Source organism: Ischnura elegans, assembly GCF_921293095.1.
Source record: "Ischnura elegans chromosome 13 unlocalized genomic scaffold, ioIscEleg1.1 SUPER_13_unloc_1, whole genome shotgun sequence".
In the NCBI taxonomy this organism is placed as follows: domain Eukaryota; kingdom Metazoa; phylum Arthropoda; class Insecta; order Odonata; family Coenagrionidae; genus Ischnura; species Ischnura elegans.
The window spans coordinates 16,028,713-16,054,189 of record NW_025791657.1 but is presented as its reverse complement, the minus strand read 5'-3'; the positions used below and the strand labels follow the sequence as shown (position 1 = coordinate 16,054,189).

Genomic DNA, 25,477 nt, shown 5'->3' with positions numbered 1-25,477 from the left:
TCACGAACGTATAAATATATTTTAAATAATGTTTTGTGAATTCACTTCGTGGTATGGTGATATTATAAATTAAAAACTAAATCTTTTAGCATTCCATACAGTACTAATGAAAAAAGTCGACCGGTTTCGATCTTTTCAAGTCCTTATATAGAGATAAACGATTAAGATAACCACCTGAAAAGGTGGGAACCGGTTTGGTTTTTAATGCATTCTGTGTGGAATACAAAAAAGTTTATTTTTGTGTCCATAATTATTAATTAAAATACTCATACAGACGATAAATAAGTTTAACATATTTAGCCTGTGTGACAGCTCTTGGCGATGCTTTTTTGTCAAAAGCCCTGTGATTGCTTGGTTTCATCCAAATAGATGAAAATTTAGAACCTGTCGTATTCATTTGTACAAATCGGTGATTTGTACAAACAATAGGACCAAAAGCCAGTTGGATGAAATGTTGACCGCGGGACAGAGTGCGCGTCAGCTGCATCAAATTTTGATGCAAATATTTTTATGCAAATTTGACCGTGGGGCATCGAATTTAGTCTGCATTTTCTGCTTATCCACAGCATCCATTCTCAAAGACGAGTTCTTATTGGCTCGCGAGCGGAAAGACCAACGCAACGTGACTACGCCGAACGAAAGAGTACACTGCAAGGTGAGGAGCGATTCACTTTATGGCGGAAATTCAAAAAGAGTGGACTGAGGCAATGGACATATCATTGATGTCGCATTCGTTGGACGCTCTTGATTATTATTTCAAGCAGACATAATTTCTGATTTAGCGGATGATATTTTCTTCAAATAATTCAATTAAACTTCCGCGTATTTGATTGCATATTTAGAAATTCGATCGAATATTTGAAATTTCATTGTAGCATTTGAAAAATCAATTGAATATTTGGAAGTATTTGGGAAAATCCATTCAAATTTTCAGTTTTTTTTTCAATAGGGAGAGCATGCGCACTGTTGATAGTTCATTCCATGTTTGAAGAGGAACACAACCAACCTGCCCTGCCTTAAAAGAGCCTCATCACGGTTTTCTGATCGTAGAATGACCAGTGAAACATACAACCAACTGACCCCTGCTTGTTAAGAGCCTGCTCGAAATTACTCCCGAAATGCTTGTTGTCTGCCGGTTAAGGAACAAGATTTAAACAGAGTACATACCCAGATGGCACAAGATTTATAATAAAACTTCAGGCAACCAATCATCACAAACACCTAAAAAGGGAACTATATATCTTTGCTATTTAGCCTATCTTGATTTAATTCTGCTTCTTGTTTTCATTAAGATATACAGGGAATGCAATAGCCACATCAAGACGGTCAATTATTGATTCATGGAAAGAGTATTACAGTAAAATTGTGCTATGACAACTGCACTGTGACTCTGTTATGGCAGCTGCACTGTGGCTGTGCTATGGCAACTGCACTATGACTGTACTAAGGTAACTGTATTGTGACTGTGCTATGACAACTCCACTGTGACTATGCTATAACTGTACTGTGATGTTTCAATTCAAGTGCAGTCTAAGTAGAGTTACAGTACAGTCCTTTTATCACAGTTACAGTGCAGCCACAGCACAGATTTTTTGTATGGGTTATTATATTTTGATATTATAAATATTTAATACTGGATCTCTGCATTTCTTCAAGGTTTCCTTCCGCGCCAGCTTGCTTGTGGACAAGTTTCGCTGACCATCCGGCCAGCGTCTTCAGGACGAAGATGTCGGCTCTTAGTTTCTGCCTCTCTTATATACTGTACCAAGTGACCAAGATAAGAGACTTCCTCCTCGGGCCCAAGGACATGATTCCTCAAGAACTGTATGAGGGGGTATACTAGGTGCCTTGCTCCAGCGGAAAATCCTAAATAGGGAAACTTGCCGCTCCATGCATGTGAGGATTAAAGAATATCAAAGGGCAACCAAGAACAAACAGTTTCAGCTCTCTGCCATCGCCGAACATGCATGCGGTCGGCACCTGGCCACGACATCGAATTTGAGGAGAAGAATAAGACTTAGATAACTTTAGATAAGGAGTGCCGATATTTCCCCAGACAAATCAGGGATTAAAAAGAAATTCAAAAAACACCATTGGATTTCGATAGAGAAAATGAATACTTCTTTCACAGGGCCAGGAAAAGTGTCATCAAACATAGAGCTAATCAGAGAGCAGCGGCCAGTCAGACAGCCAATCAGTACAGCTCCCATCCAGCCACAGTATATAAGAGAGGCAGAAACCAACAGCCGAAACCTTCGACCTGATGACGCTGGCAGGATAGTCAGCGAAACTCTTGCCCACAACCAAGCTGACGTGGTAGGAAATCCTGAAGAAATGTAGATCAAACCATCGCCGCGCAAACCTACATTTAATACTTATCATTTTCTTTAGAAAAAAATGCTTGTATTTCTAAGGAAAATGTTAAATCATATTAAATTTTCTCTTCCTTCTGATCCTGGGAACTCATATTCCAAATATTAAAACAAAATGAAAAATAAGTATTACAGGAATAGATAGTGTATAAACATTTTCGTTATTTATTAACAAAACTCGCACTAGCGTGTCTTGAATTTTGAAATTTTCATTGAAAAAAATCAGGATTTAGAATTAAATTTACTTTAAAAGAACGTTCTATTCATTACTATGGCATGCACTAAGGTCCAGATATAAATTTTCAAATGACAGCGGCACATCCCTTTGACGACAGTAAGGTATTTGCAAAGCGGTGAATAGAAACATCCACTTGAACGTAATATAGTATCACAATGAAGCGCATGCAAACTTCGCTTCCAAAATATCCACATGATGGCAATGCCCTTGCGGACTCGGAAAACCTGGGCTTTTCATTACCTGCAATAAAAATATGTATGTTGACCACAATTTTCGATAATTTGTGCATGATAAAGTCATCTCAATTGACACATCTCGACACGCAAAATAACGCGTGTAATACGACCAACTGAGTAAAAAATGTATTTATACACAGCGGGAAAGTTATTTGCTTCGTGCCTATCAACGAAACACAGTTACCATGGAATTTTTGGCCATTCACCTGAGAAAGAAATTCCTTACAATGATCATTTAAGCATTACCCATGGCTAGCAATGTTTTCATGAGGACATATTATTGTCATTTTAACAAATAATTGCATGGTGATTGTTATGCAGGCATTCAAGGCACAACCCAATAATGATGAAATCATTGAAAGGAATGTGGGTAAATCTACAATTAAAACAGACCAGTCTCTCGGTTCAGCACTCTCTTCACCAATCGTATATTATTAAAAATTTCTCTTCATATCTGCATATAAATTACATGCAAGCACTACATCAACTCACATCGATCAGGCAATTAAAGCCTGATTAATCACAATGAAAATTGACATAACATTGAAAATTATTCTTGGAACCAATTGCCTAAAGTTTTATCGAAAGCGTTGAAATGTATGGCTTACATTTGTAATGAAAATAATTTTATACCAGTAAATAAATTAAAAGTAGTATATACAGGAATAAAATATTTAGTCCTTGAAAATGTAGCAAGAATAAATTTACTTTAACATTTATGAAATTACGCCAGAGACCTACGTGAATATTTTTTTATCATTTTCATTATTATTGGACAGTTTTTAATCTCATAAAAGCTGAACGCGTAATATTGAGAATTATTTACCTTTGTTGCTAATGAATAACAATTAATTATACAACTAAGACGTAGCCCTGTGTGCTGGCAAATGAAAGAAAAGGTGGATATATTAAGAGAAAGTCTTTTCACCTTCATTGCAAGAAAAAAGCTTTTCTCCGATGTAACCGCATGTGCAAAACAAGGTTTTGTTTGGAAGTATAAGACTTTCATTTCACGAAAAAGGTACTCCTTCATATGAGTCGGAATGTGACGGACAAGGTTACTCTTTTGTGAGAAAAATTTATCACATTCATTGCACGAATAGGGTTTCTCCTTCGTATGATTCAAAATGTGACGGAAAAAGTGACTCTTGCGAATCATATTGGATCACTTAAAGGAGACCTATAAGACCTCTTGCATGAGCTCTTTCCGAGTCGTGTGAGGCCTCGAGAAGAATTCCTTACGAGTGCATATGACCTCACGGAGACATCATTATGAGGTCATTTGGGACTCTTTTGTAGGAGTCCTACAAATTCATCAGACTTCTTTATTACATCATACATGAGTCATACGTGTTTACTGGGATTTTTAGTCTCATATGGTTTCAACGCGCCTCAGCAGCGCTCCTGGTTTTCAAAATGTAGTGTAAGACGTTTTACATTCATTGCATGGGTAAGGTTTCTCCTATGTATGATTCCGCATGTGACTGACAAGGGTGGTCTTATAAGTAAAAGACTTATCACATTCATTAAGAATGAGGTTTCTCCTTCGTATGAGTCCGCATGTGGCTGACAAGGTTACACTTATAAGTGAAAGACTTATCACATTCTTTGCAAGAATAAGGTTTCTCCTTTGTATGAGTCCGCATGTGATAGACAAGGGTATTCTTAAGAGAGAAATTCTTATCACATACATTGCAAGAATAAGGTTTCTCCTTCGTATGAGTCCGCATGTGATAAACAAGGTGATGCTTTCGTGAGAAAGACTTTTCACATTCACTGCATGAATAAGGTCTCACCTTCGTATGAGTCCGAATGTGATTGACAAGGGTACTTTTAAGAGAGAAAGACTTATCACATTCATTACAAGAATAAGGTTTCTCCTTCGTATGGGTCCGAATGTGATGGACAAGGGTATTCTTATGAGAGAAATTCTTATCACATACATTGCAAGAATAAGGTTTCTCCTTCGTATGAGTCCGCATGTGACGGACAAGGTGATGCTTCCAAGAGAAAGACTTTTCACATTCACCGCAGTAAAAAGGTTTCTCCTTCGTATGAGTACGAATGTGATGGACAAGGTTGCTTCTTTCAGAGAAAGACTTATTACATTCATTGCAGGTATAAGGTTTCTCCTTCGTGTGAGTCCGCATGTGACTGACAAGGGTAGTCTTATGAGAGAAAGACTTATCACATGCATTGCAAGGATAGGGTTTCTCCTTCGTGTGAGTCCGCATGTGACGGACAAGGCTGCTTCTTTCAGAGAAACATTTATCACACTCATTGCAAGAATAAGGTTTCTCCTTCGTATGAGTCCGAATGTGTCTGTCAAGGTGACTCTTTCGAGAGAAAGACTCATCGCATACACCGCAGGAATAAGGTTTCTCCTTCGTATGAGTCCGAATGTGACTGACAAGGTTGCTCTTTCCAGAGAAAGACTTTTCACATTCACTGCAGGAATAGGACTTCTTTGATGTGTGCGGACTAACTGTGCCATCTTTCCCATCCAAAATGAAGCTTCTCCTCACTTCCCTCACACTTTTATTCTCCCTTGTTCCTCCGAAGTTATCCTTAAGAAGCCTATTTCCTTTTTGTTTCACCCCTTGGCTTTCACACATCAGCTGATTTAAACTTTTGGAGGGGATGGGCTGACAAGAACTATTAGTTTCTCTCCTACAAACAAAGGTTTTGAGGAACGAATCTTTTCCGATTGACATATTTGAATCAATATCCAAATTACCAGAACCAAAATGAATCTTGAGGTGCTCCATGAGATCATATTTGGCATTGAATGCATCTCTGCAGTTGAAGCAATGATAAGATTTTTTCCTTGAACAGGCACGCTTTTTAGGATTTTTGATCATGCAAGTACTTTTTACTTTGTTTTCCCGTATGACTGTCTCGGGGCCATTCATTCCATTCTCAGGTCTCCTGATGAATTTTATGGTGTCTGCATTATCACAACCACCTCTCTTCCCAGCAATAGTCATTGTTGCTATATCCCCTCTGATTTTAGACGCATATTTAGATTTTGAATGTAACTGTCCATCATTAGGAATTGAGCACGACGGTATATTATCAGCAAGCAAGGTATCACATTTTTTAATGTCTTTATCCATCAACTTCTTTCCTTTCCTTGAATAGGATGCTCTAATCTTTGGTTCAAGGACTGCAAACAAGGTTGAGGCTCTTTCAGGAGCTGCGGCCACTAGAAAAGAATTTCACATCAAAAATAAGTAAAGTCAGGCATGAAATCTTTGAATCATGGAGCTAATTTATAACAGCCAGCAGACAGATATCAAGGTAGCTACTTTAACCGATCCTTCGTTTAGAAGCTATGCACATAACAAAGGGTCAGTTAATTTCTTACGGCGGTTTCCATACATTTATTCACAAAGTGATTGGCACTGCTCCTCAGAGAAATTGAGCAAAATATTTTATACTTACCTCAAGTATCTACTTCAGGAAACATCTCAATGCACTTTTTCATGTGCAGAAGTAATCACACACTGAATTTACAAATGCCATGCACAAACATAATTTTGAATTGAAACAATTATCAACGTTATTAAATGCAAATACTTTCTTGCAATGCAAGGCTAATGATATGCAAAATAAAAATGGACAGGAACTACGGGAGTCAGAAGGTAATTAAAGCTCACTAAAAATCATTTTCATCTTAATAAATCATTGAGAGCAAGAAAAATATGGCATATTATAAGAACTTACCTTCAAGGACAACGTGTATTAAAAAAGAAATATTTGCAGTGCGTAAACAAGAACACTAACAGCAGTAAATGAATATCATATATATCATAATATAATATATGCTTACCCAAGGTATCATTAAGAAAGAAAAAACCGCGTATATTAACCCATTGCTGGTGGTTAAAAAAAAGACGGTGGAATACGTCTGTGTTTAGATGCTAGGCGATTAAACAGTATCACTATTCCTGAGAATGATGTTCCCCCCAGGATAGACGATATTTTGTTGAATTTTTATGGTGCCAAATATTTTTCAAGCATTGATTTTACCGCGTCATACTGGCAAATTGAGCTGCATCCGGAGTATCGGAAGTATACAGGGTTTTTATTCAATTCTTGCAGTTACGTATTTCAACGCGTAGCATTTGGACTTAAGAATAGTGGTGCCGCGTTGATACGGTGTCTTGATGACATTCTAGGCCCCGCACTCAGAAAATGTTTAACTGTTTACGTTGACGACATACTTGTAGCTTCTTTCACCTTTCCTGAGCATCTTACGCAATTAAGTTTGCTTTTTGAGACACTTTTGAAAGCGAACGTGTCAATGAATTTATCTAAATCACAATTTTGTTGTAAGGAAATAAAATTTTTGGGACACATACTGTCCGAAAAAGGCGTCCGGCCAAGTCTGGAGAAAATATCGGCCATTGAAACCGCTCCACCTCCCGTTGATGTAAAACAGCTGAGGGCGTTTTTGGGCCTCTGCAATTTTTATGCGAAGTTTGTGCAAAAATATTCATTTTTGACTCTACCTTTACTGCGATTGCTGAGAAAGGGCACTCCGTGGAAATGGGAGGAGGCGCAAGACTAGGCATTCAAAAACATAAAGCAATGTTTTTTAGATTTCGTCATGCTAGGCTTTTCTGATTTTTCTAGAAAGATTTTTGTTCAGACAGATAGTAGCGACCTAGGACTAGGGGCTGTTATATTCCAAAAGGATGAAGATGGCTGCGAACGGGTTCTTTCGTTTGCGAGTCGGTCTCTGAAAGGCCCCGAGGTTGCGTACTCAACGACCGAGAAGGAAGCCCTTGCGATCGTGTGGACTTTAACAAAGTTTAGAACGATTTTGTTGGGAAGAGAATTTGTTATCTTAACCGATCACAAAGCCCTATCATTTCTTAATAAGTGCCACTTCAATAATTGTAGACTTACGCGATGGGCGCTTTTGATACAGGAATATCCTTTCACTGTTGGATTTTGTCCGGGAGAGAAAAATGTTGTAGCAGATTGGTTAAGCCGGTTTTCTATTAGGCATCCGAAATTGGTAGAGCAGCCATCGGGACATTACCTCGTAGCTGAAATCGACCTTCAGTTGGCACCCTTCCCCAAGGATGAATTCAAGAACCTCGCACAGATGCAATTTGATGATCGCGACTTGCGCCCTATTGTGAATTTTTTCGAGGTATCGCGTTACCTAACGACGCACGGCGCAATCGCTTTCGAAAATTGGTAGATTCTGCGGCATTTAGAGGTGGGATTTTATTTAAGAAAATTTCTTCTCCCAACAACGCTGTTCGTTACCGTGTGTGGTTGCCCCGTGAGGTCAGAGAGCGTGTTATTACTTTTGCACATCAAAATTATGCTCACTTCGGCGGTACTAAGACTGCTGCCGTGATAAAAACTAGGTATTATTGGCCTAATATGGACCGAGAGATTAGGAAACTTGTTTTTAGATGTGACGTCTGCCAAAAAACCAAGACCCATCAAAAAATTTCCAAGGCCCAATGGCCAACATTATTCCAAACAAACCCGGCGAACTCCTCGCCGTAGACATTTATGGAGCCTTGCCGAAATCGAAGGGGGGCTTTCGATATGATTTTGTATGTGTGGATGTATTTTCTAAATTCGTCCAAGTTTATCCTCTGATTAAAACAAAGGCTAAGAATTGTTTAATTTGTTTAAGAGAAGAATATTTTCAGTTATGCGGGATACCCAAGGCAATTTTATCGGATCATGGAACCATGTTCACAAGCGAAAGATGGAAGGATGAGTTAGGTGGATTAGGAATAAAAATCATTTACTCATCGATTCGACATCCCCAATCAAACCCGAGCGAGAGAATTATGAAGGAATTGTCTCGCGTCTTCAGGGTTTATTGCGGTGGTGAACATCGGGCTTGGGTAAAGGTTCTGCCTTTTGTGAATAGGTGGATCAATGAAGTAAGGTATGAGTCAACACAAATGACTCCTATGAGGCTCATTTCGATCGAAAACCACCAAATTTTTTTCCCGATGGGTTGACATGTCCGGAGGACGCCGTAGTAGGCAAGGAAACTATCATCCGTTTCGCTGCTTAAAATTTAAGGGTGTCTGCCCGCAGGAGGAGGGAATGTCAAAAAGTGGTGCATTCTAATTTCCAAATCGGAGACTCCGTGCTACTACGAACTCCGCGGGTATCCGACACCAGACTTGGATTATTTCACAAGTTCTTTCATTTGTTTACCGGTCCATACAGTATTTCAAAGAGGGTTGGTCCTAATGCTTACTTGTTGTCAAGGGAGGACGGATCCGAATTAGGCATTTTTAATGCATTTTCCTTGGTTCCTTATAGGGGATAAGGAATCACAAAAGTAAATTGTTCCTTTATTTTGATTTTTTTCTCGTGCAAAAGCTCGAACTCATTTTTTATTTTTCTTGCATTCATCTTTCACCCAGCAAGAAAAAGGAAAAATTCGTTCGCGCTGGGGGGCGATGTGACGGTACGACCTGCACCGTCGTTTTTTTTCATTATGTTCATCGCGGTCGGTCCTTGGTCTGAGCCATTGCTCATTTAAAAGAAGCGGGCACAGCACTGCTAGAGCGGCGTCCCCATCAAATACTAGGGTTTTCGACTGTCATTTTTTTGTGTCACGTGAACGCCGGTATATAACGGGTGCTCACGAGGAGAACAGAGGAATTTTTGTGTTGGAAGTGCGTGGAAGCGAAGACCTTCCGAGCCTAGTGAAGGCCAGCGCACAGCGAGCGAAAACGGGAGACATCGATGGGCGAGATTTCATCGAGAAAAGCGATTCATCGTGGGAATCACCACCCGCTGTTCTTCGAAGCCGCAGGCAGAGAGAAGCCTGTTGGGCTCGACGGCCGAAGCGGCGATTCAACAGAGAGCCACACCATTGACGCGGTAAAATACTCAAACCCCTCTCCCCGGATAGTGCATTATCCATTCTCCTTGCTCGATCCAACATAATTCCCCAAGAAGAGATCCCAAGTGCTGTTCACTCGAAATAGTGATTTGTGGAACAATATCACGAAACCCTTTGCCAAGTTTTTCAACGTTCTATAAAAAAGTTGTATCACTAATCTCCCGTCCACGAGATTTGCATATTCAAAGCGATTGTGCTGGACATTTCGCACAACTGGACGAGGAGCTTGTATATTCTTTGGCATTTGTAAATTCATTATTCATCCATTCATCCTATTGATTTCTTTGTATTAGAATTAAGTAATTTTGGTGGGGTAGTGTTTTTTTGTCTTCTCAATTCATTTTTCATTTATGTGATTTATGTGTCGCCATAAGGGGAAACCACCACATTATCATCCCGAGGAGTCACAGCTACTCCACTCAATTTATATAATGACATGATGGAATTCTCTCGGGTAAAATATTCCGGAGGTAAACTAGTCCCCCATTCAGATCTACGGGCGGGGACTACTCGAGAGGGTACATTGGTCAAAGGTGATAGAATGTTACGGATAGGAACATGGAACGTCAGATCACTTCGCAGCTGCGGTAAGATAGAGAACTTGAAGGTGGAGATGCGAAGAATGAACCTCAATGTATTAGGCATCAGCGAAATGAAGTGGCCCCAGGAAGGAGACTTTTGGAGTGGAAGCTACAGAATGATACACACGGGATCGCTAAATGGTAATGCTGGAGTAGGCATAATGCTTAGAAAGAGCGCCGGGATGCGTGTTAAAAGCTACCTGCAGTTTAATGAAAGGATAGTAATGGTGAAGATAGATACTAAACCCGTAGCTACTGTAGTGGTACAGGTTTACATGCCTACGTCAGATTATGAAGACGAAGAAGTAGAAGATGTCTACCAAGATACAGCGGAAGTTATCAAGCAGGTAAGAGGGGAAGAAAATCTTATTATTTTAGGGGACTGGAACGCTGTCGTCGGCGAAGGTCAAGACGGAATAATAACTGGGAAATATGGGTTGGGTAACCGAAATGAAAGAGGAGAAAGGCTACTTGAATTCTGCACGGAGCACAGGCTAGTGGTTGCCAACACTTTATTCAAAAATCCCCTGCGAAGAAGATACACGTGGAAGATGCCAGGAGACCGCAGAAGATTCCAAATCGACTACATTTTAGTGAAACAAAGATTCAGGAACCAGGTGAAGGACTGCAAAAGCTATCCACGGGCAGATATCAATAGCGACCATAACCTAGTTATGATGAAATGCCACCTTAAATTTAAAAAGTCGAAGAAAGCCGTGAAAAACATATGGCAGGTTGAAAAATTGAGGGAGGTTCAGCATCAACTGGCTTTTAAAGAGGCTGTAGAAAATAAAATAGGGGAGGATACGACCAACAAACCAATGGAAGAGAGTTGGAAAACTATTAGAAGTGGTCTGCAGGCGGCAGCTGAGGAAGTTCTTGGTAAAAGAAAAGTCGTTTGGAAAAAACCATGGATCACGCAGGAAGTATTAGATCTCATTGAAGAAAGAAGAAAATACAAGGCTGCGAAAACAGAGGAAGGACAGAATCGTTACAAGAGGATAAGGAACGAAATATGTCGTAAAGCGCGGAAGGATAGAGAAACGTGGATGAAAAGCATTTGCGAAGACGTGCAAAACAATCTTCAACATGGAAAAGTAGAGGCCGCTTATAGGATAGTGAGGAACCACTTTAAGGAAAGGGGCGTAAGATGTAATACCCTTAGGGACAAAAACGGAGAACTATTGATTGAAAACGAAGAAAAAGGGAAGAGATGGAAGGAATATCTGGAAGATTTGTACAAAGGAAGTCGCCTCAGAACGAATGCTATCGAAAACAAGAGGGAAGTGGATGACGATGACATGGGAGCCCCAATTTTAAGATCGGAATTTGATGCGGCTGTAAGAGACCTCAGGATAAATAAAGCGTCTGGCATTGATGACATTCCTGCAGAACTAATCAAAAATTCAGGAGAGAAGACGTTCAACCAGCTATACAAAATCATTAGTGAAATGTATACGACAGGTGAGATACCAAAGGATTTCGAGAGGAACATTATAATCCCTATTCCTAAGAAGAAACGAGCGGAGAAGTGCGAAGATTTTAGGACCATAAGCCTTACTACACATGCATCAATGATACTGACAAGGATCATCTATAGAAAAGTAGAACGAAAAGCAGAAGAGTATTTGGATGAGGACCAATTTGGATTCAGAAAAAACAAAGGCACAAGGGAAGCAATATTGGCCCTAAGACTGCTCATAGAGAAGAGAATGGAAAAGAACAAGCCAACATTCGTTGCGTTTGTGGACTTAGAGAAAGCATTTGATAACGTGGATTGGAGCACAATGCTTGGAAAGGAAGGAAATTGGGGTTCTTTATAATGACAGAAGAATCATCCACAGTTTATACAAAAACCAAGTAGCCGTGATAAAATCAGGGCCCAGCTGTGAAGAAGCAAGAATTAAGAAAGGAGTGCGACAAGGCTGTACATTGTCACCCGTAATTGTCAACGTTTACATTGAAAAAGCCATTAAGGAAATCAAAGAAATGGCATTGGGAGTGAATACCCATGGAGAAAAAATAAGCATGCTAAGATTTGCCAATGACATAGCCGTTATAGCAGAAACAGAGAAGGATTTGAAAAATATTCTGGTTAATATGGGTAGGGTAATGAGTAGATATCAACTTAAAATAAGCACGAAGAAAACCAAGATCTTAGTATGCAGCAGAAGAGAAGAAGTCAAGACAAACATTAAAATAGGGAGGCAAAAACTGATAGAAGTGGATGAATTCTGTTATTTGGGAAGCAAGATAACTAGTGATGGGAGAAGCAAGAAAGAAATTATCAGCAGAATAGCCCAGGCGAAGAGACCATTCCACCAAAAGAGAGACCTGCTTACAGCGGGAAACTTAAATATGGATGTAAAGAAACACTTTATAAGAACCTACATCTGGAGTATGCTCCTATACGGAAGTGAGGCATGGACAATGACCGCAGCAGAGAAAGCAAGGATAGAGGCCTTTGAAATGTGGTGCTACAGAAGAATGATGAAAATCAAATGGATCGACCGAGTTAGTAACGAGGAAGTTCTAAGAAGGGTAGGAGAGAAGAGAAGCCTCATGAAAACCTTAATAAGAAGACGGAACAACCTTATAGGCCACATCTTGAGACATGATGGCCTGATGAAGACAATCGTCGAAGGACAGGTGGAAGGCAAGAATGGAAAAGGAAGACCTCGAACAAAATATATGGAACAAGTAAAGAGAGATGTGAAAGAGAAGAAATACGTAGGAGTGAAAAGTTTAGCTGATAGGAGAACTGAGTGGAGAGCTGCGTCAAACCAATCCTAGGATTGTTGACCAGTGATGATGATGTGTCGCCATAGAAGTCGAGTCATTCATCCCTCATTAGGATTAAGAAAGGGCATTTCTTTGATTTTTTTGTCTTTTTGTATGATCAATTCCGAGAATAAATGTGTAAACCCGATCATTCTGTAAGAGGTCGTTTCTATCTTGTGCTGTGCTCTGCACTGAGGTCAATCCATCCCCAGTATTTAGATACCTTTATCGCGAACGCACACCGCAAAACTTCCACTATATTATTATAATAGACCCGTGATCTATATATATATATATATATATATATATATTCAGAAGCAATCATCACAATAATATTTTAATTTTGAATATGTCCAGGTTGAATTTTCATTAAACTAAGTACCTAAAATATGAAGCGATGCACAAAATACCACTAGAACCTCCTAATAAAGAATAAACTTAGCAGTTTTAAGTTAAGCAACATCCAATTAATTCAAACTTGTCATATACATGCCTTGTACTTGGCTTTACCACCTTTGACAATTTGGATGAAGCTATAACCAGAATTATAACTGCTGCATACTAGCCATTGAAATTGAATTTAGCCTATTTTCAGCCAAATCTGTTTTTTTCCTTATCTCACTTTTTCCATGAAAAACTGTTAGACCTGTTAAAGCACAGTTGCCTAGAGCACAAAACAGTGAATCGGTTGGGGAGTCTATCGAAGCAAAATTTTACCATCATTTCGAAACTGAAAAAACCACTTGAACTCATTTCAACAAGTTCCAAGTTCATTTTGTCCATGGACGCCGCAGTGTACATGGCTCATAAATGGATTCTTATGCCCATTATTCTTCTCAAGTGATTTATTGAGATTTTTTTCTATTACCCAGTATAAGAGACAAAACTGTTAGGTGAATTACACTGGAATTCCCATATGAATGCACATGACAGCATATATTGGTTAATGTTATTGAAGCATTGTGAAAATTTTACTATACACATGCTGACCTGATTATATTCTCAAGCAGAACTATACATCATGAACTAAAGAATTTTTAGATGGATGACATACACAGATGCTACGTCCTTCACAAGGGAAGTGTCCAAAAACCCGGTTCAGTATTCAATCAAATTTTCTTGTGTTATACATAGTCCATTGGAAGCTGTCCTTGAATCAGCCCACATATGGCGTTGTATAACCAAATAGTTTATACTGAAATGCAGTTAAACCTTTACTAGTTAAATATATTCATGTATAAGAGCCACTCTCCGAAGAGTGAGCATTAGTCCAGTGGTTAAAGAGCCCAGTTGTCACGCCGAGGACCCGGAGACAAGCACATGTTAAAATACAATTTTCAGTGAACTTAATGGAATTATTGACAAAAAAACAAGCTTTTCTAATATAAGAGTGCATTAAGAATGTAGGAAAAAAATCAAATTTAAAATTTTATTGAATTCTGAGATACAGCTTTTGGACATTCGCCTAGTCAGAATTAGTTAAAAATCTTTTCTCTGAAGAGTTATTTTCTAAGCACTGAAGAGCACTCACCCACAGCCTCTGTCATAGACTCCATGGCCATTGTTCGATTTTGAATCAGCTCCCCATTCTCCGTAATAGTAGGCTGAAAGTAAGCAGACTTCAGATTTACAAATGACAACTTTAGGATAATAAAATAATGGAACAAAAATATTAAATTCTTGGGAATCTCTTGCGTGAATACAAAACCAAATGAAGTGACAACACCAATACTAATCCTAAACACTCTCCAATAATACACTGTCCTAAATACTAAAATATATACTTCTTTCCAGGGAAAAAGGGTGGGCCAAAAGAATAAACAAAATGCAAGGTAAAATGTTGCTCGGCAACAGGTCTTCTTCAGAGTTTGTTCTTCCATTCTTAATTATATATGGTTTTTCTTTGTGAATCTTCTTAACTGAAGAGGGGGAGTCATGTGGGATAACAGTTTTACTTATCCGCTCTCTGTTATGGATGGCGATGACTTCCTTGGCTGGCTCCTGCTGCGTCTTCATTCACCACGGGCTGAGAGAATATTTAATTCAAGGCGTCATGGGTTGACCTTATTCCTCTTAGCACAAATAATCACATAGGATATTGAATCAGTTCTCCTTACCTTGTATATGCTGATTTTAAGTTACCCATGAACCATGGCAAGTGGCACTGGTTACAATACATTGTGCCAATTTTTGAAAATAATGATAAAGGTTTCAAAATCTTGGCTCAAGTGCCCAAGTTTACAATATTTGAAATTGGGAATTTCTACCAGACATCACTTTCATCCATTAATTTTATTTAATGTGAATTTCATGCATACCTCAGTGGCATCAGTCTCCTTGGGAGATAGTTCGTTCTTGGCCAAAACCAGCAGAGTGTCAAGGTCTATCACAACGGCTCTGGTGCCTTCACCATCCACCTCTTCACCTTGGGAAGATGTTGAGGCCTGTGCCTGCATATGAGTCCAAAATCAGCATCATCAAGGACAGAGATACAGAAATATAGAAAAAGCTTTGAGAGTTCACAAAAAAATTGATTCCTATTTATAGCATTGATAAATATCTACACACCACCTCAAAACATACACTTCTGTAACATTCACATCTTTACCGCTTCTGTTATACATTTACATGCAATAAATTGTACATTAATCTATCATAGTACTTGAAAAAGAAAAAAAAACTCTCATATTACCAAGAAAATGTAGGATTAGCCACAGTTAAAAGATCAATACTACTGCGTGAAAGAATATTTGTCTAATGCCTCAACGTGACTGAGATTTAGGTGTAATTTGTATTGCTTCGTGATATTGATGCCCTTATTATTGTTTACTTTGACAAATATTCTATGCAAGCAAAAAGTGATTGTATTCTGTAGATTTTATATACATGATAATTTTACCACTCAAAATTCTCTTTAGTCTTTAAAAAATGTAGATGTAACATTCAATTTCAGGAGAATCACACACATGAGTACATAAAAATACAAAGCATGCTTTGCTGAGACAAGAATGAGATGTAGTTACTCAATTGACTAATTGGCTTCCCATGGTAGCCCTTTCAAATTCTTCAGCATTTTGCAGATGATTATCATAGTCCCAGCTTTTTTTGACATTTACCCTACCATTTCTTCATTTACTAAGGTTACTACGCTGATCCAAGGGGTTGTAATTTCATATCTCAATATAGCACAGTTTTTTTATTCTATAGTAAGCCAGGCAATAAATAGATAAGGAGTATAAAGGAGCATTCGTTGCATGTAAACAATAACTGCTAGTTTTACTCATTCCACTGCCTTTCTAACCTAAATTAGGGAGGATATAAAACCCCTCTTTAGGTACAATAAGTTAACATACTATTATTATAACATTTTGATTTTTGTTTTTTTTTAGGGGTGTATCATGGGTAGTAACTGTATTAAATGTGTATTACATTAAGCACACGAATATTACTTTTTAAGGCAATAATCTTAATATTTAAACTAAATTTTAAGGTTTAAAAATTCATGTGACTCAACGGTGTATGCAACCAGCTTTACACAACCGGATCTCAGTAAAAACTGATGTAAAATCCACAAATCTCATTTCTCTTATCTGGGAGTAAAAAATGATAATCAAGTCTACTAGGAGCAACAAATTCAAAAGCTCCACAGAAAAATTACATCAACTTGTTTTTTTATTCTATTAGAGAAATTAGTTATTGATGTATTATTGTCAATTTATTACAGTGAATTCTACCTGAATGTGATGTTTAGTATCCTCATTTGGGGCCCTAGAACCAATTATAAAAAATTCTTAAAAATTCATACAAGGATACTGTAGCTTATAGTTAAAATGTCTACTTAAACAGCTTGACTCCCTCTACTTCAAAAATTGACTGCACATATAACCTCATACTTGTGTGTTCATGTATGCTGCAAATTTTTGTGCAAAAAATTATATTTACATATAATTATGATGAATTTCTTTGCATACCTTTTGTTTCTTTTTTAGTTTGTACTGATTTTGTACCTTACATACTAAGTGACATCTCCTATATTTGTCCAAACAAATCACTGGACCAATTTAAATATTATTATTATGATGATGATTACCTGAGCAGAGGCTTGGGCCACAAGGTCATTTGTGGCCCCATCAGTGCTACCATTGTCCACATATCCTCCTCCATCATCACTAATCTGATCTGCTTTTACACAAGGGGACCCACATGTTGCCATGCCACTCTGATAGAAAGAGAATTAACACTTCATTGATATGGGTTTTCACTAATTTGTACCAGAAGACAAAGATCACAACCAAAACATCAAATGTATGCAAAAGTGAAAAAGTCCCTGAACTGCTATTCTGACCTCAGAGAGGAAAGAAGGATAAATTCATTGATCAACGAAATATGGTCCAATAAGTTACTCTGCCTTTCCAATTAGCCATAGGAAAATCTTCAGAAGAATGAAGAACAAATTATTCAGCAATATTTTGAGATGTGATGGTCTCAAGACATCATTAATTGGCAACCAAGAAATTTGGTCTGCATGTCCACACAAATATGATGATTTTATTTATTAAAGATAATCATTAAATTTCATTTCAATGAATGTTGGCATGCTATTACATATGACATGCTCCATCAAAATCAGCTCACAGAAAATAATTGATGCCTGTCAGCAAACAAACTGATTTGCCAACATCCAATATCCTCTCCAAAGATGGTATCACTTGCTCAGTAAGCAAAGGTGTGTGATCAGAGCAGCTGTATGCCCCCATTCTGTTCAGTGCAATAACCCATCCATTTTGCATGATTTCGTCAAGAATGACACATCTCTTTGCTACTAAAAAAAGCTTTTGGGCCTATGGGTCAAAACTAAGGCAACTGTGATTCCCCTAATCTTCCTTGAAAAAGCAACCAAAATGGATCAGGAAACATAGTTGGTAGACAAAATTAGCACGTCAACATAGCGGAGATGTTTTTCTTTAACCAACATGATGAGTAACAGTGAAAGTTCTAATAAAGACATTTGACACATGTAGCATTCCCTTATTCAGATATGATAAAGGAAGGGAAAAGGTATTGTTATTGTGGTAAATGATATTGGATTATTCCATGGAGGACTAAATTTGTGAAGTAAAAAAAAACTATGATTTACAAGGCAAAAGTGAACTTACCAAGTCATCAGTTGCCAAAGGGTCCAATGCATTGCTTGAAATTCCATCTGGATCCAGAGTGTACATCACAGGATATTTATCTTCACTGAGAGGGTCTTCGTTCTCCTCCTTCACAGTTTCCTAGAAGATAATGCTGGGTGACAATCAATGGGGGCAAAATAATAATGTAAATAATTATATATGACAACAATAAAACCTCCTCTTTCACCTGAGACCACTCAAGCTGGCTGAAATCATGTTTGCACAAGATTTTAGAGACAACCTTAAATGAAATGGCTGAGATGACCAGTTTACTGACCAAAACCTAGTGTTAAATGTTTCTCAGTGTGCTAGCCAAAGAAAGAGTGGGTAAATTCATAAATAAAATTTAGATTGTCCACCATAAGACTCCTCCATTGGATGTGTGAAATTGCTCTCACAAGAATGGTGGTATAAGAAAGTTAAGATGCACATACATGCCTATGTAGATTAGGGTGGTTACACTTTTTACCTCATTTTGTGCAACTGATGGTCACACACAGGGTGACCAGATTTTCCAATTAATCCGGACATGTCAATTAGAACATGACCTCAATTTAACAAATTCTACTATGAGAACATTTTCATAACTTAACATTAATATTATTGTATCTGCCTATATATTTGGTTCATTGATGTGGAATTCCATGCATTTCTAAATTTATTATTGAGTGGTTTCATTAAATGTGTTTAGTCTTTTCTATGGTCTATCATCTGTGATGTTATACATAAGAATATAGTTAATGGTTTATCCCCCACATAAATGAAATGAAATAATCTACTGATGATGCCTTCATATAGTGTAACCAGACATCTGGGATGGTCTAGACATGTCATCCTTTATAGATACGGTGCCTGGGCAGATTTTTTAAGAATGGTGAAGAGTCCTCCTTTTTGAAAATCATTATTATAAGTATATAAATGTGTTAATAGCCACTCAGAACTCTCAAAAAAATTTCTGAATATTTCTTAAGCTTAACACAGTAAAATACAACTGCAGAAAGGGTATTTTCCCTAATTTCAACCCAGTGGACCACCGAGAAAAACAAACTAAACATTGCCTCAGTCCGTGTTCCAATCCATAGGGTGCACCCTATGTTGTTGTGCTCAAACACTCTTTTCGGCTCTTTTGCTCTTTCCTGCTCTGACTGCAAGTGGTGCCACCACTGTACAGTGGCGATTTCAAAACTGAAAAAAGTTGACTTGTGAAATTTGGCGTTAAGAGAATGTTACTGTTGTTGTTCATTAATTATTGCAATATTTTACTGCACTAAATGCAAATGTGGAAGTAATAACATATAAAATACAGCAGTGGCAATAAGGAGTGGATGGAATTGTAACTATTACACTTCAGAATAAATTTATTAATTTTGAACAACAAATTTTGTAAAGCATAATGTTCAGACAAATTAAAGTAGTTTTGAATAAGAAGACAATTTTATAAATGTGTCCTTAAAATTTAAAATATTAATCACTGTGAATAGCAATAGAAATAGAAATTTATAAGGCAAAGGAATGAATCAGTTTACACACACTTCATAATCAAATTTAATTCAATCATTTAAATTTATTCAATGCAAGTCAAGAAGCTACATCAACATTATAACTAACTGATGTCACCTGCCCTATTCCACCACTTTTTGGAATCTTAGTTGAGACAAGAGTGTTAGGAATTTCGATGCTGTAGTCTTGTCTGACATTCTATGTTTTGATGCAGCATTAAAAATTCCACTCAGCTACTGCACTCATGATTATGACAAACACTTTTACACCAGAAAATGGGCATCGAACTTAAAAAATTATGCCTGAGAGCAATTTTAACTGTCAGGCTGGAGAAAATTTTCAAGAGTAATTCATGCATAATTCCAGACACTTAAAATTCAATCACAATTCCTCATTTTCCCGGTCACTGGACACAGAGATTCACATGTATTCTAGATTAACTTATTTTGATAACAACTCCATTCATTATGATCAATTTAAAGAACCAATTCACCACCTTAAAACATATCCTGTCTGAATTCACATAATAAATAGAAATTTCTACCTCTAGCCGTCGTAGCAAACGTGTTGAAGAGCAAGTAAGGGTGAATCCTTGCCCTCTCTCGTGCTCTTCGATTATTCACTCTTCAGAGCAGGACCGTAATGGACTGAAATCTCAATAGGTGACAACATCACTTCCCAAATGTGACCATCAAAAAGTGCTGAGTAGAGCTCAAGTGCATTTACGGTGGATTGGAACATGACCTCAGTAAAAGTTAAAAACTTAGCATTGTCAAAATGCAAAAATTGCTTGAAAAGTTCGACCCACAAACAAAAACAAACCCACAGTCCTAATTAACTTCTTTTGCTCTAAATTATGAATTTACAATTACGTTTCAAGTGTCCTGCTTATCCTCCATACGTCCTTTCCTTTTAATCATTTCTTACTAGATGTCTGGCCGAGCCAACAGGCATTTTTATTCATAAAACATCTGCCACTGGGTACAGTTGGGATATTAGTCTGGTATCCGGGTGGATTTTTTATGAATGAGACATTTTCCTTCTTAATGAAAATCATGATTTTGTGCATAGTTAATCTGTTACCAGGTACCTAGCAAGCTGTAAAAAATACAAATATAGTTCGAGAAAAATTTTTCCACAAAATATTACAAAATCATAGGTCTAATTAATTTATACTGTTCTAACTTGTGAAATTGCCAATATTTTTCAAGTTGCCTACTTTCTCCTTACCTCATTTTTAACACATTCCGTGTGGAACATGTCAATTGACGCAGTCCCCTCCAAGTCAATATATGTAGCTAGTCAATTAAGTGCTCTGCCAGTCGGGCCAGGAGGCCATTCTCTGCCTTCATAAGAAACAAATAGCCATTCCCAAGTTTTTTGATTGTGCGTGTGACCTCCAGCAAGGAACACTTTTTCGAACCGTGCACGCCTTATGTAAATAGCAGTGTTTGAACCGAAGGTATGTTATGGAAAATTTCCTCTTTTTCTTTCTTATTTTATCGACCGATTCTGACAACCTTCTTGAAAATCGCATCCGCAATGAATGTGCTAATAGCTAGCTAGCTTACACTACAAATACATAAATTACTCAAGAAAAATAGATACACAGAAAAATACATAAAATCATACTGTAAATTTATTTCATTGTTCCAAACTATAAAATTGTCATTATTTTTCAATTGGCCTACTTTTCCTCTCATTGCTTATTTAATAGGGAGCTGTCCTGCATTTTGTCACGTCATGGCATCTTGTTTCCCTATTCCCACAAGCGAAGGTGACTTTCTGTAGAAACTCATCCATTTACACTGCACAAAGCCACTTACGTCAAACAACCAAGTAAATGTAAACAACTCAGGGTCATTAAACTCAGGTTTCACTGTGGATGAGAATAAAACTTACCAACATATTAGATCCGAGTTGTTGAGAGTCTAGCACAGGAATGTATATTTCAGTCCTTTGGGCTGAGCAAGTGAGATGTGAGGTGCCTTGTACCTCATCTTGAATGAAGTCCTTTGTGTCAACAGGAGTCCCCAACTCGTCATCAGCTGCCTCCCCTCCTTGGATACTCTATGGATAGGGTAACAGTGATATGGAATTCATTTAATTCATAGTCAACAATTGAAGCATACTCCTAATATGATGACATAGGATTTTCAATGTTATTTCCAAGCATTTGCGTAAAGCTTGACATGTTTTTCTTTATCCAAAACTCAAAAGCTAAAAAGCTGCTGAAACCAAATTAGGGAGGAGATAACTTGGTATATTCAGTTCACATAGTGGCCGTATTACGACATACATGAGGCATGAAAGAAAGAAAATACACAAATATTTTCAACAGACGTGTCTTTAAACATGAATCTTTGATGGGGAATATGTTTTTGATTCATTTCTATGGGAATTGAACTCCTGTTTCTATGCACTCAAATACCGACCCAGGAAGAGAAGAGATATATCTCATATTGTGGCCACTATCTTAGGCAGAAAGGTATGAAAGCATCAGCCTGATATTGGATGGGAGACTTAAAAAAAGCGGTAAAGAGGAGAAAAAATTGTTCTAGGACTCCAAACATCATAGAAGAGACAGCAATTAGAGAGGTATGGGGCCAATTTCAAGGGGCAAGAGAGCAATGCCTGAACAGCCAATGCACTGAGCAGTGTACGGCATAGCGAAGAAGACAAATGAGAATCTAGGAAATTCTGACAAGTCCACTTCAATCATCTGGTGGACGAAACCTCACTAATTTAGGAGATTTTTATATTTAAAAATCTCATCACTTAGTAAAGTAAAAAGTAAATACAGCTAACAAGCTTTTTCAGCTCTAGATTCAGGTGAAAAAGTTCTTCCCCAAAGAAACCTGTACATATAGAGCTGAAAGTTTATCAGGAAAAAATTCTAAAACAACTAATTCATTAAACAAAATTTACTTAGAAAGTGGAACAGCAATCCATTCCCTTTACGGAGGATCACTACCAAATAAATTTTCTGAAAAGGTTAATTTCTACCAAAATTACTCATCTGAAAAAATATTAAAGTAAAAAAACAGACCTCAAAATTTATCACAATTACCAAAATACCCAGGGTAATTTTAACACAAGAAAAATTCCTCAACAACCCCAAAAAATGGACAATATCATAAGGCAAGCCACAATTGTGGAAACTGTTACATAAGTTAACCATATCAATTAATAAAAAAAATGGTATTTCACACTTAAGCCATCTAAAATTCTAATAAACAGAGCACATCAGATTCAGTGATCACCTTAGAAGGTATTAAAAGAAAAAAACCTAAGAATTTTAAAACACCAAAATTTAAAACGCAGAATACAATTTCAACTAATATATTACTCAAAGAAACTTTATTTTTACTCAAAAATGAAATTATTCGTAATAGCAGAAGTGAAATAAATTGCTCTAGCAAATACAATGTACTCATATCAAAATACATTTTTGCAAAAATAAAAAATGTAAACATTATCCTGTAACAAAGTAACTATCCAACAAACTATACATATTGATACTTAAAAGATGTATCACATTCATTTTCTCAATGTGTTTTATTTTACGTATATAGTTTAAAACGTTAGTAATTACATTTTTTGCAACTATCAACTTTAAAGCTTAAACTTAATTTTAGATAATGGGCCAGCTATGCATTCACTGTTCCTCTCATCTTTACGTATAACAAGCCGTGAAAATTGAGGAAGTTTTTGAAATATCAGCAGGTATGTTTTCTTATAAATAAAGAAAACCTCAAGAATTCACATTTTGTGTGTGTGCTCTTTAGCCTATGATTGGACACTAACTTACAGCTCAATTTAAGTTCAGAATTACAATTAGCAGGAGCCAGTAGGAGATTTTTTGTTCGTTTTAACATGCTACGGTTACCAAAGTGAGTAAACATATTAAAAGGGATTGTTTCATTGCGTTGTGGGTGCACTGCCTTTATTGAGTTGTCGAACTTGAATGCCCAAATTTGTAAGCCATAATTATTTTACAAACACATAGCTGAATCAGACAACAAAACGTCTTTACTTATCGCCTCCAAAACACCAACTGCAAGGTAAAAATCACTTTGCATGGAGATTGAGAAACAAAGCATGCGGGACATGGGGCTAGTTTCACTATTCCGTCAATCATGTACGACGGCCTTGAAAGTACTCCAGCATTGTCAATTAACAAAAATAATGATCTATTTATTTTTAATCTCTACTCAAAGCACTTTTTAAAATAAAGTTGGATCTGCCACCTTCAAGAAGTCATACAACATTCTTTTTCTCAAGTTGTGGCATCAAGTGAATAATCAATCACAACTTTGAGTTACTCCAATCACACAAGTGCTATAACAAGTTTAATCCACAAATAATGATCCACCTGGATTTCACACTGCTGTCGGCACAAAACAAAGACTCTCACTTAACATCTTTCGAAACATAGCATGCGCCAGTCTTCAAAAAAGAATAAACGAAAGTACTCACCCTAAAGCAATTAATCCCAGAAAATTTTCTCAGCTTTGCGTCCGATTCTAAACAAGTCATTTTGAAAACACTGAATTCCGTGAGCTTCTTCAAACATAGTGGACACAGAGTTGTGGGCAATCCATCTCCCACAGCAACCTAAGATAGCAATCAACACGATTTCCATTGAAGAAATGCAAAATGATGCTCGTGACAACGAATAATGAAAGCAACATGAAAAAGCGAAATAGATAAGTTGCAGGAATCGAGCCACTTACTTCTAAACCGAGTAAACCATTTACGGCATCCTTCACAGTTGTTCTGCGAGCTACGTTGGAAGTGAATATGTTATAGTAATAATCATTATTCTTCAAGCATAGTCTGCACAAGGTATCCTCAGAATTCCTTTCTGACGAAGCGGTGAAAATACCGGCGGTACGATTCATGCTTTAATTTCAATCAATCATTCAATCTTAAAATATGTTAAATCGTCGATGAAATCATCAACACACAACAGACTGAGATCTCCAGATTCGTCGCTGGAACTACATACATTTCGATGATACAATATGTATTTAGAATGCTCATGAAGAAAGACAACTTATAATTTTAATATTTAAATAACTCATAATCACCTCAACGAAAAAATACACCACAGAAAAATGAATATTATGAATGACCTTCCAGTTCACTGTAATAATCAATATTAATATAAGATCATGCAATAATGATTAGTTTGCTTTCGCTGAGTTTTAGTTTTCATTTTTACCGCTAGAGACAGATATACATAGCAGGCCTCTATTCAAGGCGCGTTCCGGCAAAAGTGAATATTATGTATGAGACGGAGTATGCCAATAAATTGAATATGGTTTGTATTTTTATATTCTTGGTACTTAAAGTGTTATTCTTCCTATCTTCTTTATAAAATATTCCACACAAAAACATCGCCTTTTTATTTAAAATGAAAAAGTTGTTTTCTAAGGCTTTCTTTCAAAGTTAATTTTGTGTCATTAACGTATTTTTCTGAATAAATATCAATTGAAATATAATTTATCATTTACAGAGATAGTTTTCACGTTATCTCCTCTTTGCAGACTTTTATTAATGTTGCTTCATGGAAGACTTCTTCCATGGTTTCACAGGAATTTCTTCCATGGTTACGCAGGAATTTCTTCCATGGTTGCTCTACCCATTTCCCTCTAAAAATTCTACCATTGTATAGTCGTTTAATGT

General features: G+C 37.2%; 1 protein-coding gene across 1 annotated transcript in view; it reads right to left on the bottom strand.

The window, feature by feature from the left end:
- Positions 1–24,913, bottom strand: part of LOC124172117 — a 28,793-nt gene extending 3,880 nt beyond the window's left edge. Inside the window, exons 1-8 of the mRNA XM_046551522.1 lie at positions 24,523–24,913; positions 24,266–24,403; positions 21,689–21,856; positions 18,266–18,385; positions 17,200–17,328; positions 15,428–15,559; positions 14,641–14,713; positions 5,210–6,051 (exon numbers count right to left, since the gene is read on the bottom strand). Of these exons, the coding sequence (XP_046407478.1) occupies positions 5,210–6,051; positions 14,641–14,713; positions 15,428–15,559; positions 17,200–17,328; positions 18,266–18,385; positions 21,689–21,856; positions 24,266–24,403; positions 24,523–24,690 (1,770 nt within the window). The 5' untranslated portion in view covers positions 24,691–24,913. The remainder of the gene's footprint in view (positions 1–5,209; positions 6,052–14,640; positions 14,714–15,427; positions 15,560–17,199; positions 17,329–18,265; positions 18,386–21,688; positions 21,857–24,265; positions 24,404–24,522) is intronic.
- Between the last annotated feature and the right edge of the window lie 564 nt (positions 24,914–25,477).